Consider the following 15,387-nt stretch of genomic DNA (forward strand, 5'->3'; position numbering starts at 1 on the left):
TGCAGGAAAGGCCCTGGGAGTCCTGGTGGAGAGCAGCTGACCATGCGTCAGCAACGTGTCCCTGCAGCAAGGCCACCCGGGCTGCACTAGGAGCAGCATTGCCAGCAGCTTAACGGCAGCGAGTGCCCAGCACCGGTGAGGCCACAGCCGGCATGCTGGGTCCTATGCTGGGGTTGTTCAGCCTCAAGAAAAGATGGCTCAGGAGGATATTTTTGATACCTGTAAACATCTGATGGTAGCAAGTAAAGAACATGGAGCCAGACTCTTTTCAGTGGTGTCCGGTGACAGGACAAGAGGCAATGGGAACAACTTAAACCACAGGACATTCCTTTGACACACAAGTACAAACTTTTTTCCTGTGAGGATGGCTGAACGGGGGAACAGGTCACCCAGAGAGGCTGTGGAGTCTCCATCCTTGGAAATTTCCCAAACCCAGCAGCATGTGTTCCTGGGCAACCTGCTCTACCTGGCACTGCTCTGAGCAGGGGCTGGGCTGGACGATCTCCATAACAGCTCATCTGTGATTCTTCAACACTCAAGCCAAACAGTCTTCAAAGACAAAAACTTGCAAATCAGGCTCAGCTTCTACAGGTACATAATGCCCTTCACAATTTAAATCTTTGCATGCGTTGTGCTGAGCTAGAGGGGTACAACACACCATAGTATTTTGGAGGCTTATAGTTAATATTGATCACAGGTTTCCATTATAAATACTTATATTTGTCCCCTTATCATATTGCCGAAATTCATCTGACTTAGAATCTCTCTTTGCCTCAGGCTGAGTGTTTCTGGAAAGATTAACTGAAATCAGTGGAGCTGTTGCTGAGAATGAGGGCGAGGGAATTGGGTCAGTCTGTTCACATTAAAAAATCCCAACTGTTCTTTCACAGGACTTCAGTGCCTCCAGCCATATGGTCAGCAGAGGTGCCCTTTACTGGGGCCACAAAAATCTATGAAGCTTTAGCAAAAGTTGAAATCTGCTTAAAGCAACTCCAACACATGTTTAGCAATGCTTGTCAGAGTTCAGCAGTTAAAAAGCTTTGCAGTTCATTCCTACGCTGACCGTGCCTCGGAGAGCTCTGATCTGCAGATGACACCGACAGGCTACAGGAGGACAGATCAGAGCTGGATACCCAGCCAGACCATGGGACCGCAGCAACCAGTGTCCTTGTTGGTGGCCCGTGCTGCATCTGGCACTAACAAACGGCAGCGGGCTGAGTGACCAAGACTTACGGCAAACGAGTATTTGGCGCTCTTGGGTTAGCAAGCATTTTCTCCAAGGAAGTACTGCAAAGAGACCAGAGACTCCCGAGCTTGGAAGACAACTTGTCATCGGAGCAGGGATCCTCTGAGCTGACCACGCTGCTGCCAACGCTACAGCAGGATGCCAGCTCAAACGAAGGGCTGGAATGCACATCCACCCCCTACACCATGTCTTATCAAAGGAGGGAAGGGTGTCAGCTGAATTCAGGCATTGGAAATGGCCATTCTAGCACATCTGGGTTTTTAACAACACTTTTTTTTTTTTTTCTTTTCCGTGAAATTTTCTAAACATCCACAATAATATTAATTTTGTCTGGCAATAAGCAAGGGCAGTACATGTGTCTCCACAGCACCCATCGGTTCAAACCAGAGCTGAGAGCACTTTGGTACCGTCCCCAGGGCTGGAAGCCGCCGCAGCCCTGGGATCACCGCTCAGAGTTGCTCCCCAGAGATCAGCGGTTTCCCACACAGAAATCCCCTCCCTGGGAAATAGTCATCTCTCAACAGGATGGATGGGTACAAGGCGTTATTAAACCTCTGCTCCAAAGATGACTTGTTAAAAGTAGTAAACTTTCAAAGGCAGCAAGTATCTGAACCTGCTGGGTTTCCCCATTGAGAACAGATTTCTGGTGGACAGAGAAAATCATGTGTACAAAGGTTTTAAGGTGTTTTTTGTTTAAACGGTCTGGAAGTTAAAAGCAAGAAACAGTGTTAAATGAAAAGGTGGAAGCAGGACTATTTGAAATTAGTCCTAAAACACAAGGAACATCTGTAACCACCTTTCAAAATACACGTCACCTTCTGTCATTACATGTGAGCAGTGACCAGGTAAGTGTCTGCCAGTAAATAACTTTATTATTTGTATTCAATGATTTTATATCTGTAGGGAATCCCAAAATGATGGGTTACCTGGTAAAAGGTCTTTAAAGTCCTGGGTAATTCCAAACACAAGAGTCCATCACAAATTAAAGATTTCTCATTTTGGTATTTGCCATGAAATGACAAAGAAATAAAAGGCAGTGCATGCCCCACGCGTTTCTTCTTAGGCCGTTTCACTTTATCTATAACACACTTTAAGACAATTTACTGACCCACATTTAAAGCTCACACAACAGAAAACCATGTCCTTGTCTCATCAGAGGTTCTATGAACTTCCCAAGGCTGCCAGAATGACTTGACCTCATCGGGGGCAGTTGCCACAGCTTTCTATTGAATAACTTCTACTGGCACATGAACTCTGAAGTAGCTTTGAGGTTCCTTCTTCATTCATATCACACGGGTCATCATCTGCCATCCCAGGAGGACCTGTTCACCGGGCTGGGCTCTGGCTGGAGCGCTGGTGTGACCGTGCATGGAAAACAAACCTCCAAGGGGCCAAGTCCTGCACTGGCCACAGCAGGATGCTGAGAACCACAGGGCCTTCTAACGGCAACACTCTGAAGGGGTTTGCACACTGGGAAAGGGTTTAAAGCAAATGAAAATATTACAAGACGTGTGCAAGCAGTCAAATTGATTTAAAGACATAACTCTCACGATCATATATCCTGTCTAGTTTTATTTTCAGGAAACAAATGAATTAGCAAATGTAAATCTCAGGAAGGCTTAAGAAAAGCAATTTTTAAAGCCCACACACTCAAGCATACGTGTTGGAATCTCCTGTGAGGGTTCACAGCATCTATAACAGCTATCTCATGTAGTTGTCCAAACACAATTATGCATAACTATGCATTTGAGATGCTGCATAGTAAAGTACATCCAGAATGATTCAAGTTACTTTTTTTCTTTTTTCTTTTTTTTCCAAAATGCTGGGAGAAATTTTCATTAAAGACACCCTTGAAGGAAACCCTAATCAGCCTGCAGACATTCCCTCGAGATGAGCAGACTATTGTCACAAATTGTTTTCTCAGTTAAGGTTATTTTCACTTGATACAGTGAAATACCCAGATAGCCTTACAAAATTTGGTCTTACTTTATTCTTTTATAATATTTATTATCCTCGTTTTAGAGTCTTACCCTTCACTGAAGTTGCAAAATAGAAAATCTGCTCGGAAAAATTACGCAGGGTACAACATTAACATGCAAGTGTTTGAGCCCAGCCTCTGGTCTCACCAAAGTCATCCAGAACAAAGGGCTTTGAAATGCAATATGCCAGTTATTTTTGATGGCTACCAGTCTATTGCAATTTCTCTTCCTCTTAATGGGATGTCTCCTATTTTTGGACCAAACAATCACTTTCCACTACACAGACACAATGAATTATTCAAAAATTCAAATTAGGCATGACATTTCCAAATCGCCTTCTTTTAGCAGATAGTCAGTTAAAAACAATAAGACTTGCTTCCTCTGTGTTTTAGTTATTCTCTACTGAGATCTGTGGTTTCTGTTATATAAACTCTCCTCCTCTGAGCGCTGTCAGTAAAGATCCCCAAGCCCAGAGATTAACGCGCATTAACAGCTTTCCTAGGAGCTGCTCTCAGGAGGAACAATTAAAGAATGGTTTCTCTCCCAAACTGAGTGCGAGACCCAGCTGTCATATCAGGACAGCAGCACTGACGACAAAAAGAGCCAACAGCAGGGCCAAGCATCCCCCGGCCCTTCTGTGGTCCCCAAGGCACGGGGAGGGCCCGTGGGGGATGCTGAGCAGTGACATGGGTCGTGAACAACATCTCACCCAGCTCTGCAGGGACCCGCACACAACCTCTGCTTGCAGGAACAGAATTGCCCACTGCTGGGGTGTCAGACCCTTCAAACGTATCTCCTCAGCACATACAAGATGAAGAAATGCTAATACAAACAGATACTGCAGCTCATCTGCTCTTCAACAGCGCCGGTGCTGTTGCGACAAACCTGTGCGGTTGTCAGAGGTGCCTTTTCTGCACATACCATCTCACTGCTTTGCCATGATTTGTGGCAGGGTGTTGGGGAGGAATTGGCACCCTCTGTTATTGCCTGATTTTGGTCGTTTATTTTGTCTGGGGTTTATTTAAGCCCATGTAGCCACTCATTCCCCTACCAATATTAAATAGCTTATTCTTCTCCACATTAAATCTAATTCCTACATATTGTCCCAGTTACAATTATATCTTGTTTGGTGCTCCAGGACTGAAACATTAAATCACTTCTGTTTACCTGTCTCGGGAAACAGAATTTTCAATTCCACCTTCTGCTAGAAGATAAAGGAAATCCATTTATAATAATTGACTACATAAATATCAGCCTGTTTTAAAATTGATCGTACATACTGGGCCACCATGAAGTGGATATGGTACGTGTTTCTCTTTAATCAAGACAATAAGCATCCGCGGGGAGCTCAATGCAGAACGGTCTGAGCCAGCATGGACCCGGCGCACAGCACGAAGCAGTTGGGATTTAGGAGCAGCCTAGTCCTGCCCCTGCGGGGCTGCAGCTGCCAAAAACCCCAGAGCCAGCCCTAGCACCGCTGCGTGCAGGCTCAGATATGTCCTTTGAAGATCTCTCTTTGAAGCTGCCCTCAGGAGAGGCCGGGATTGTCATTCGGTCTCCAGACAGGTCCTCCTGGCTCCCCTGTCAGCCATTTCTGCTAACGGGGTCACACAAAGTAGCTGCAGTTCCTTCAAGCGTGATGGTTCTCATGCCAGGCGAAGTATTTCTGCAAGCTGAGCGTTTTGGCGAAATGGGATGACAATTTGTCATTCAGGAAATGATGGGACAGGGAATGCCCAGTGACTGATGTCCTTCCTTACTGCCTCACACCATGAAATGAAAACTACCTGAAAGGAGGTTGTAGCATGGAGGGTGCTGGTCTCTCCTCCTGAGTAACAAGTGATAGGACAAGAGGAAACGGCTTCAAGTTGTGCCAGGAAAGGTTCAGACTGGATATTAGGAAACATTTATTCACAGAAAGGGTTGTGAAACATCGGAATGAGATGCCCAGGGCAGTGGTGGAGTCACCATCCCTGGAGGGGTTGAACAGACGTATAGATGAGGTTCTCAGGGACATGGGGTAGTGCTGGAGTTAGGTTATGGTTGGACTCGATGATCTTGAGGGTCTCTTCCAACAAAAATGATTCTGTGATTCTAAATCATCCAGTGAGCAACTTTGCGTCGATGATGCTGAGAAAGCATCAAGGTAGCACTGAAGCCACCAGCTTTGTGCTGCAGGCTCCAGGCAGTGTTCCCCTGCTTCGCTTAGGCCTTTCCAAGGGATGGACAGCACTTGGCTATGGTGAAGCGTATTTTGGGATGACAAGGTGAAGGGGAAGTGTTGCCACAGGACACCAGGGCTGGGCAGGCAGGTCCCCACTCAGTGCAGTCTGATCTCTGCTGGTTTATCCCCTAAGGGGCAGTCAGTAGCCTTTTATATTTTGTCCCACCAACCGCCTGGGAGGGGAGTCAGCAGATGAGTTCCTCTACCAGCAGATGCAGCCTCAAAGCACAACCCTCCAGCACCTGCTGCTGAACGCAGAAATTCGCGTGCTACCTGGTGTGTCCTGCCAGCCCCAGAGCTCCTCACTGTTCTCCACAAGCAATGGTCAAAGCCACCACCCAGAGGGACACACACATCACCTTCCTGGAGCAGAGTCCAGTTTCTTACTAGGGTGGAGAAGCAGCTGTGGGTGGAGCAATCATGGACAGTATCTCCATAGGGAAGGTCCGCTCCTGGCCCTCTTCCATTAGCAAATGACTCATACCGAGCAAGGGGAGTTGTATCTCTTCCAAAACTCTTGAATTTTTAGGCTTTTCTCATACAGCTCTGGACGTTTTGTGTCCTTACCCATGACCAACCCTTCCTTTGATTTCAGCTCAGCTTTTGCCTTTAATGACGCTTTGTTACAAATTTCCCCCAGTAACCGGGCATTCTGTGAAAAGATGTGATTTTTTTGGCTTACCTTTAAATAGGCCACCTCTCAGCTTCTGAGTGACCTATTGTTGCTGTGCTACGGTATCAGGTGGATAGAAACACCTCTGTTCCCAAAAACAGTTTTCGCTTTGTGTCTCTTTAACCTCTCCCAGTGCCCGCGCTCATGGCCTGCGGACAATGTGCCATTTGAAATCCATCTGTGAACCCTTCCCCATGGAGTCGAGTTGGTTTTGCAGCCAGCAGTGCTGAACACAGACTGTGACCCCTTTTATTCCCTGAGCACCTTTTCCATTCATCAAGATTTTTAGGGCAATGCACTCGCAAGCACCCAGAGCTCCTACCTTCAGCCCCAGGTCCAGCTCCTTGAGAGAGCGCTTTATTTCACTGGTGAGGATGTTCATGCGCTCACATTCCTGGAAGGCAACCACAGTGTATGGTGTCCTCTCCTCCACCTTTGCCATCAGTTCTGTGATGTTAAACTCATCCATCAGTTTCTCTAACATCTCTTCCAGAAGAGCTTTCACCTGTGTGCCGAAGGGAAAAGAGAGAGGGATGTCAGTGACTGACCCGCAGAGCTTCCCCAGCTGACGGCTGCCTGAACGCGGCATGAAAACTCCATCTGCCAGTTAGTGTCTCTGGAACAATCAGTGTCAGCTGCGCTGGGCATCGCGCCTCTCAAAGAGCTTGCCCCATCCTATTAAAATTCAAGTGTTTACAAAAGTTAATGTCAAATGAGCAGCTTTCAAAATGATGGTTTAAAAATGTCATGATGACATGTAGCAGTCTCCTTTCCTGTTGAGTCTCAAGCCTGTATTTTTACTTCTCCAGTCAGATCCAATGCAAGACAACAGACAGGGCTATAGACTGAACTGAGCTTCAGGACAACTGAGCTTATGAGCTGGTTTTCTGTGGTATATTGACAGAGAGAGGTGATTGTATAAAACTTAATTTTAAGCTGAATTTGGCATTTTGAACTAACAGAGCTGTGGAAGAAAAACATAATGAAACAAAATTATTTTCTGGTCACTATCACAGCTTTATTTGGAAACTTTATATCTCTAAATACTAAACAGGGAAAGCTCCAATGCAACAGGATGTTTCCAGTGTCTAAAAAATAAATCAATCTGATAAAAACCTTCCTGGTTGACAACAAGGCATGAAGCCTCTAATCTTCATGGGATCAGCTGTATCTTTCAGGTTTATGTGGACTGTTAGGCAGCTTGGTATAGAAGTTTCTCATATAACACTTTACTTCTGTGCTGGAACCTTCTGCTTCTTGGGGATTTTTCAGGAACGCAGAATGCACAGTCACAATTCTATGATCTGATGTGCAAATCCTGGCGTGCGTGTGCCAGTGGCAGCTGCCAGCCAGTGGCAGAGGTGACCCAGAGTAATTTTATTGCCATGCCCACCAACAATCATGTTTTGGACTCTGTACTCCAATTTCCTCCCATTGCTGCTCTTCCAAACCCTCCACACACGTCAGACGCTACCAAGTGGTGATGATGTGTCGGCCGTTATTGCAATCAGCTACATGGCTAAAGCTAAAGCTCCTCTGGAAAAACTCTTCAGTTGCACCTCAGGTCCAGTATGGAAATATTCTCTAATTTGAAATTCCCCTGCAAATCTCTTTGGCTCTGATTTTTTCACAACAACTACAGCTCATTTTCTGTAATGTGGCCCCAGAAACCTGTGGGAGTAACTGGACTTGTCACAGCCTCGGGAAAACGACAGACTCACCATCTCCCTGCAAGCTCCTTAAAACCGCCCTGTGCTGGAAACCCTCAAACAGAGGAGCTAAGAGACAACTCTTAACTCACTCTCATTCAAGGACCAAGTGAAAGGGATACAGCCAGTGCCAGTTATAGCTCAGATAATGGGAGAGTTCACCTCCGGAAGAAAATCACCGTGGGAACATCCCCCAGGCACAGCGCAGTGTGATGGGGTTACAATCAGGTTTTTTTCAGGCTGCTTTGCTTCTGAGAGAGATCACGAAAGCCATGAAGACTCCTGTGCTGCTTTGACAGTTTTCCTGACTGTCACCAGGAGGCTGCGGGGTGGCCGTGCCCTGTGATACCACTGCTGGATCACTCACTGATCATTTTGCTTCTCTGGCCAAGGAGTCTAATTGTATTTCAATAGCAAAATGACTGGGAGGGCAGAAGATGTACTCACATTGCCTATCTGTGAGCATCTCCTTGGGCTTTGCTACCTCTGGATTGTTACCCACATCTCAAATTCCAGTACGAACTGAAAACTGAACGCACCAAGTGCTTCTAAGAGCCCCTTAGGAGAAGGCAGCAAGTTCCCCAGCTCCACACCAAGCCAAAGGAAGCGTGTGTGAAACCACGGACTTCATAGAACATTTCTATTAGGCATTCATTAATTTGCAAAACCTGAAACACAGAGCTGGGAGCTTAAGACTGCAGAAATAAAAAACTGAGCAAGTGTTGGCTGGTTTCAGATTCTGCTATGAACGCTCAGGCCAGATTTTAATGAACTGTGAGTTTCGAGAGGAAGGGTTGAGATCAGTCTGGTACGTAGCCGCAGTGAAGGAGTTCAGCTGGAAATAAGGAGTTACAAGGCCCCTGGGAGCTGGGTGGGACCTGGTGGCAGCGGCAAGAGGTGGACTGAGCTCTGGGTGGAACATTGTACCTGCCAGACCGTGCACTCAGGGACCCATTGGTATGTACATCACAGCACGGGGCACAGGGACCGGTGGCTCAAAGACAGTGGAGGCCACAGAAGGTTTATTTGCACTCTCTTCATAGGGTGATAATGAAAGCACTGCAGTTCAGGGGGTAATTAAAACCCACTGTTCTATCACTGACAATACTCCAGTGACATCCCACCATGGTGATATTCTGCATAATATGAGGCTAGGGGTTTTAGACACTCGATTTGTATCCAGTAAAGGCAGAACAGATTATAATAAGCAGTTGTGAGGCAAATCTGAGCTAGACAAGGCTACTTATGAATGAGACAGGTATCAAAATTCAACAGCTCCTTCCTCTACTGCTCTCACCGTTTCGTCCCTGGTCCCCACTCCTCCTTCACCCACGCTGGTGTCCCGGGGCTGCATTTCCAGCACAGTGCGGAAGAGCTTCTCGGAGGTCTGGGTGAGGAAGCCAATCTCAGCATTGGGATGGAGGCCATACAGATAAGGAGACTCTGGAGGCAGAGCATCATCTATGTACTGTACAGAGAAATTCAGGTTCAGGTTAGATACAGAGTCCAGGGCACTGTGCCTGTAGAGTTTGCAGTGCTGGAATTATCACCGATCTGACTAAGTAATCCCAGGCTGATCTAACTCTGCGTGTGGCTGGAGCACCAGTGAACTGATGGCAGAGAGGAATGTATGATTGTTTACAGAACTGCTTCTGCTCCTGCTATGAAAACTCAGTAATTGCCAAAGTTTGCCTTGGCTGCATATCTTAGGCCTGGACCTTCTCTAGCAATTATCCACTGTGCATTTCAGCATAATATCCTGAAATCTCTTGTGGGAATTTAGCTTCCAGTAGTTAAGTTTTATGTATAAAACCAGCCTAATGTGCCTATCTCTGCAACTGCATTTGTGTACAAAGAACAGATGAGATCAGTAAGTAGATCAACAAGACCCTTCAGTATTTCTCATCAAAACTGATGATAAAAGGAGATTGAAAGGGCGATTTCAGCAAACAGTATGTGGATGTAATTTTCTAGGAACCCTCACTCAAGTCTCAAGAACCGATACAGTTGTTCTATTCATGCCTGAACAGAATGAGCCCATGATGAAGTAGCACATTACCATTAGACTTGGTTCATCCAAGGGAATGCTGAAACATCTACAGAAAAAAAGATAATGGGAAATAACAGGAGGTGTGTTGAAACACTGCAGTCCTATTCATTGCCTCCTAAAACAGATTATAGGGTAGTTATGGAAGACATTATGTTTATGTGTATAAACAATGCCAGAAAACAAAGAGCTTACCTGATGATAGCCATTATAGTCCATGTTCCCTGGAAGGAGGAATCCTGGAGCAAGGAGGAATTCTCCCTCCAGCATTTCGGGCTTAATAAATTCTTCCAAGTAGGTTTTGCAAAGCCGCCTGTCCCAGTCATCTGTAATGTGACCTCCGTACATAATCTCACCAAAGAGGTAGCGTAAATCATCATATGGGACCTGAAGAATAAACCAGGAGGGCATGAAGGAGTTGGGACAACTGGAGCTCCACCAGCCATGCTGTGGAACCACACTGAGCCCTGATCTGCGCAGTCAGCGCCTCCACTTCACTGGGTCAGTTAACAAGTAAACAAGAATTAGGTAGTAGTTAAATCCTGCCCAAGGAAAACTGGATCACAGCAGAGATTTTTGTGCAGCTTCCCACTGAAACGCGAATTTGTTCTAAGCTCTGTTAAACCAAAGACCACTCTGTATTTTCAAAGAATAAAGACCACAGGCACTATTTGCTGTGGTTTGTGAGCTGCTACAGATGTGAGTGACGCTGAAGCTTCTGATTTCGTCACAAAGGTTTAACAAACTGTGAAGTTATAAAACCAAAACCACCAAGGAAATGGCATTTAAGGAGACTTCCCAGGAGTTTCAGCACAAGCCAGCCCATTTCTGGTCATTAAAAGCTACAAAATAGCCCATCTTTGATTTACGTACCTTTGTGCTGGCCTCCAGGTAATTATACAGCACGTTCACCGAGATAGTGAGGTCACCAGTGTTGAAGGGGTAGGAACGGTTCCAGCCTTGGGGGCCAAATTTGCGCCTTTCTGCCACCACGGCATGGAAATAGCAGAGGGCAAAGAGGATGCTCTTGAACTCGCTCTCCCGGGTGCACATCTCCAGGGTGTCCTGCAATACAGGCAGAGAAGCAGGGTGTGTAAATTCACACTGCCCTCAGGCTCAGCAGCTCTCAGGGCCTCCCAAATACACCAGACAGTGGACAGGAGCGAACTGATTTGCCCAGTCAGTTCATTTATGCATAATATACACATTTGCTAATGTTCTAAGTTAGTGCCTTTGCATTCCAAATTCATTGGCAAATTATGATGCATATTTTCTGAATTAATATTTTCTTTTCCAACTCAAAGCAGCTTTGTACAGGAACACATACTGACAGGCCTGGAGAACAGGAGGCTGAGGGGAGACCTTCTCGCTCTCTGCAACTGCCTGAAAGGAGGTTGGAGCATGGAGGGTGTTGGTCTCTTCTCCCAAGTAGCAAGTGACATGATGAGATAAAATGGCCTCAAGTTGCACCAGGAGAGGTTCAGATTGGGTATTAGGAAAAAAATTCTTCCCAGAAAGGGCTGTCAGGCATTGGAACAGGCTGCCCAGGGCAGTGGTGGAGTTACCATCCCTGGAGGGGTTTAAAAGGCGTGTAGCTGAGGCTCTTAGGGACGTGAGTTAATACCAGAGTCAGGTTATGGTTGGACTCGACTATCTTAAGGGTCTCTTCCAACCAAACTGATTCTATGACCCTATAATTAGTGCACCCACCCAATGCCCCATCACCTGCACATGCCCCATATCCCATGAGAGAGGTGGAAAGAGGCACCAGACAGGGCAAACGTGGCAGCAGCGGGACCCGGACCATGGCTCTACGCGAGGCTCCTTCCGAGGAGCACTATACCTGGCAGAACTGAAGTCCATCCTGCCCCTCGAGTACAAAAGGTTCCCTTGGGGCAGCATTTCTCTGAGCCGCAGGGCTGGGGCCGCAGGGGGTTATCGCACGGAGGCCGCGGTACCGCTGCCCTCACCCTCTGCACAAAGCCAGCCCCGGTAGGAGCTGCAGCAGCCTATTTACTGACACCATGACTTTGTACGGCACACCAGAGCAGGGATGCAAGAAACTGTTGAAAATCCAAGCAGAGGAGATCTAACACTTGCAAAAAAACCAAAACCCAAAAAACAACAACAACAACAACAAAAACCCAACAAAACAAAAACACCAAAAAAAAAATCTAATGCAGCCCTTTAAAGCCAGCACAGCAATGGGTGCTTCCTTTCCCTTCTTCCAGGTCATGCTTAAAGTTTGAATATCTATGAACAAATAAGCAGAATTGTGATGTCGGAGATGGAGAGGCAGGAGCCTGAGTCATTCAGTCAATGCAAATGAGCAAAGGGAACAGGTCTCCAAAGAACTCTGAGCAGTGCTTGGAATGACGTTTCAGCAAGCTGGCACGAAGGGGAAGCCTTCTTTATCTTAAAAAAGTACAATATTTGGCCCCTGCTCAGCTGGGGAGCATAACAGAGCTTAGAGTCTGTGCTGAAAAGGGGGAACCCATCACTCTAAAGTGTGCAAGATGTTGACTGACTGCATAAGATGATCAAGAACATCCCAAACCCTGTTTTCCCCTTGATTAGACAGCACTCTGAGCTCCCTTCATTATCAGAAACCTGATGAAGAACTGAATCAAATGTGTGCTGAGCACCTTTCTCATTTTAGAAAATGTCCCTGGACTTCAAGGGGAGCCTGTGTGAATGAACACGGAGTTAGAATACAGCTCAGTCACATTCGGCCTCTCCGGTTGTGCATTCTTCCTCAGCTACAAAGCAGAACAATATTCCCTGCACAGAATAACAGGTCTTCTTTGTAGCTTTCAGCTGAAAGCTAAGTTTGAACATCCATTCTGTATAAAGCAGGGAAATGAGGTGTAAAAGGGCCCTACCCACTCACTCCAGGATTTCTGATAAGAGCAATTTAGAAAATGCTAATTACTATATGATTGAAATGAGCAGAGGCAGGATGAAAATGTTACTTGGGACAAAGGTTCTCCCCTCCCTTTCTCTCCAGGACATTTTGTGGAGTTCAGGATGATGAATGACAGTAGATAAAAATGGAATAATCTCCCTTGACTACTCGAAATAATGCTGTGTGGTGCCTCCCCAGCTCACCTGCTCAGCAATGTTAGCTCCTGCACTCCCAATTCCCTCCATACCAATGTCTTAGGGCAAAAATCGTTCTGAGCTCCCCCCATTTCTCTGCGCCATGGACCAGGGCCTGGGTTTCACAACAGGCTGGGCTTGCTCTTGCCTGGTCCCAAATGACAGGAGGCTGTATGGAGAGAAAAGAAGGCGATCCTGCCAGGTTTGCCCTGTGTATTCCCAGCACGGTCATCGTCAGAATGGAGAGGCCACAGTAACATCAGCGCTAGTGATCCAAAAAGGCAGTATGAGGGGCGATAGTTCCTCCAGGCCCTTCTGGTTGTGCAGGTTTAACAGCCAGGGTCTTGCTGTGGGAGGCTGGTGTGCCGAGGTAACGGTGAATGAAGGTAACGAGCACTCAGGGCGGCAGAACGTGATGGCCTGTGTCTCTAGGAAAGGTGTCACCATAAATGTGGGATGTTAGCCCTTAGCCTTTTGTGTCATGCAGAGAACGGGGTCAGCAGAAGCACGGCTGCCTGCAGCAGTGAGACACACGAGGCTCCGGCACGGTGACACGTGGCCGCTCCCCAGGGACAACGGCACACGGCCCCTGCCCCGTGCTCGCCGCTGCCTCCCGCCCCGCGGCGCCCAGAGCCGCCAAGGGAGGCCACAAAGCAGGCTCGTTCCATCACTGCTTTACAACTCTTAACGCTGATCTCTGCTCTCTGCAGCACCAAGAAAATATTTCCCATCATTTTTACATGCTTTGTTTTTGTGCGCCCTGCACAAGGCTCAGATGCAGTTCCAGCAGCAAAGAGCGGGGACAGCGGCTGCTGGAGCAGGAGCGTGTGTACATAGCCATCATGCAATAAAAGCAACGAGCAACCTGCCATCAGCTATTCTTCTGTGGGCCAGCAGTTCTCAAGATGGCCTATCTTAACCTTGTCTGGCAAAGCAAGTCCTCCCTGCAGGGAGATTTCAGGTCTAACAACACCTGATGTCAGCAAGGTTTGGAGCTGACTGGCCTTTGGGCACACAGCACCAAGTCCCCCCACACTGCTCTGCAGAGTGATGTGGGATGTGACCACATCAGCAGTTCTGAACCTCTAACCCTGGTTCAAAAGAAGGGCAAAAAAAGCAACATTTAACCTGCTGGCCTGTCCATGTCTTCGGGTGTTAGATGTAATATGTCTTTTGCCAGTGCAAAAAGGAATGACACAGACAGAGAAATCAAGTCAAAACATGACAAAGGTCTACCAAATGCTGCATTCAGAAGTTTGATTCTGTAAGAAAATAGCCTTTCTAAGGATCATATATTTATGACAAAATTATTAAACTGGGCAGAATCATAGAAATATTTTGGCTGGAAGAGACCCTCAAGATCATCGAGTCCAACCATAAACCTCACACTGCCAAGTCCACCACTACCCCATGTCCCCAAGAATCTCATCTCTGCGTCTGTCCAACCCCTCCAGGGATGGTGACTCCACCACTGCCCTGGGCAGCCTGTTCCAGTGCCCAACAGCCCTTTGAGGAAGAAATTGTTCCCCAGATCCAACCTCAACCTCCCCTGCCGCAACTTGAGGCCGTTTCCTCTGGTCCTGGCGCTTGTTCCTTGGGAGCAGAGCCCGACCCCCCTGGCTCCAAGCTCCTTTCGGGCAGTTCAGAGATCAGAAGGTCTCCCCTCAGCTCCTGTTCTCCAGCTGAACCCCCAGCTCCCTCAGCCGCTCCCATCACCCTTGTGCTCCAGCCCCTCACCAGCTCCGTTCCCTTCTCTCAACTCGCTCCAGCACCTCAAGGCCTTTCTTGCTGTGAGGGGCCCAAAACTGCCCCCAGGATTCGAGGTTTGGCCTCCCCAGTGCCCAGCACAGGGACGGTCACTGCCCTGGGTCTGCCAGCCACACCAGTGCTGGTACCAGCCAGGGTGCTGGTGGCCTTTTTGGACACCTGGGCACACGCTGGCTCATGTTCAGCCACTATGAATCAACACCCTCAGGTCCTTTTCCACCAGGCATTTTCCATCCGCTCCTCCCTGAGCCCGGAGCGTTCTATGGGGCTGTTGTGACCCAAGTGCAGGAGCCGGCATTTGGCCTTGTTGAACCTCAGACAACTGGCCTCAGCCCAATGATCCAGCCGGTGCAGATCCCTCTGTGTGGCCTTCGCACCCTCCAGCTTGGTGTTGTCTGCAAACTCACTGAGGGTGCACTGAAAGATGTCTGGTATCCTGTTACCTCTTGCAAGACAGAGGTCAGTCAGGATTACCTGAGTCCTCTCTTGGGAAAATCAATGCTTGGAAAGAGATCTGTGCCCAGCTCCTGGAGAAGAGAGGAGAGGGTTGTTGGATCCAAAGACTACACAGTGCAAAGGAACTCGCACATCTGCAGCATCAGTGCCCATGGACATCACCGTCTCCACGGGGCTCCAGCAGCTC

General features: G+C 47.6%; 1 protein-coding gene across 1 annotated transcript in view; it reads right to left on the reverse strand.

Moving 5' to 3' along the window:
* DNAH9 (dynein axonemal heavy chain 9) overlaps positions 1-15,387 on the reverse strand; it is a 205,756-nt gene that overhangs the window by 9,106 nt on the left and 181,263 nt on the right. Inside the window, exons 64-67 of the mRNA XM_065647527.1 lie at positions 10,752-10,943; positions 10,074-10,265; positions 9,129-9,299; positions 6,445-6,627 (exon numbers count right to left, since the gene is read on the reverse strand). Of these exons, the coding sequence (XP_065503599.1) occupies positions 6,445-6,627; positions 9,129-9,299; positions 10,074-10,265; positions 10,752-10,943 (738 nt within the window). The remainder of the gene's footprint in view (positions 1-6,444; positions 6,628-9,128; positions 9,300-10,073; positions 10,266-10,751; positions 10,944-15,387) is intronic.

Source organism: Caloenas nicobarica, chromosome 18, assembly GCF_036013445.1.
Source record: "Caloenas nicobarica isolate bCalNic1 chromosome 18, bCalNic1.hap1, whole genome shotgun sequence".
In the NCBI taxonomy this organism is placed as follows: Eukaryota; Metazoa; Chordata; class Aves; order Columbiformes; family Columbidae; genus Caloenas; species Caloenas nicobarica.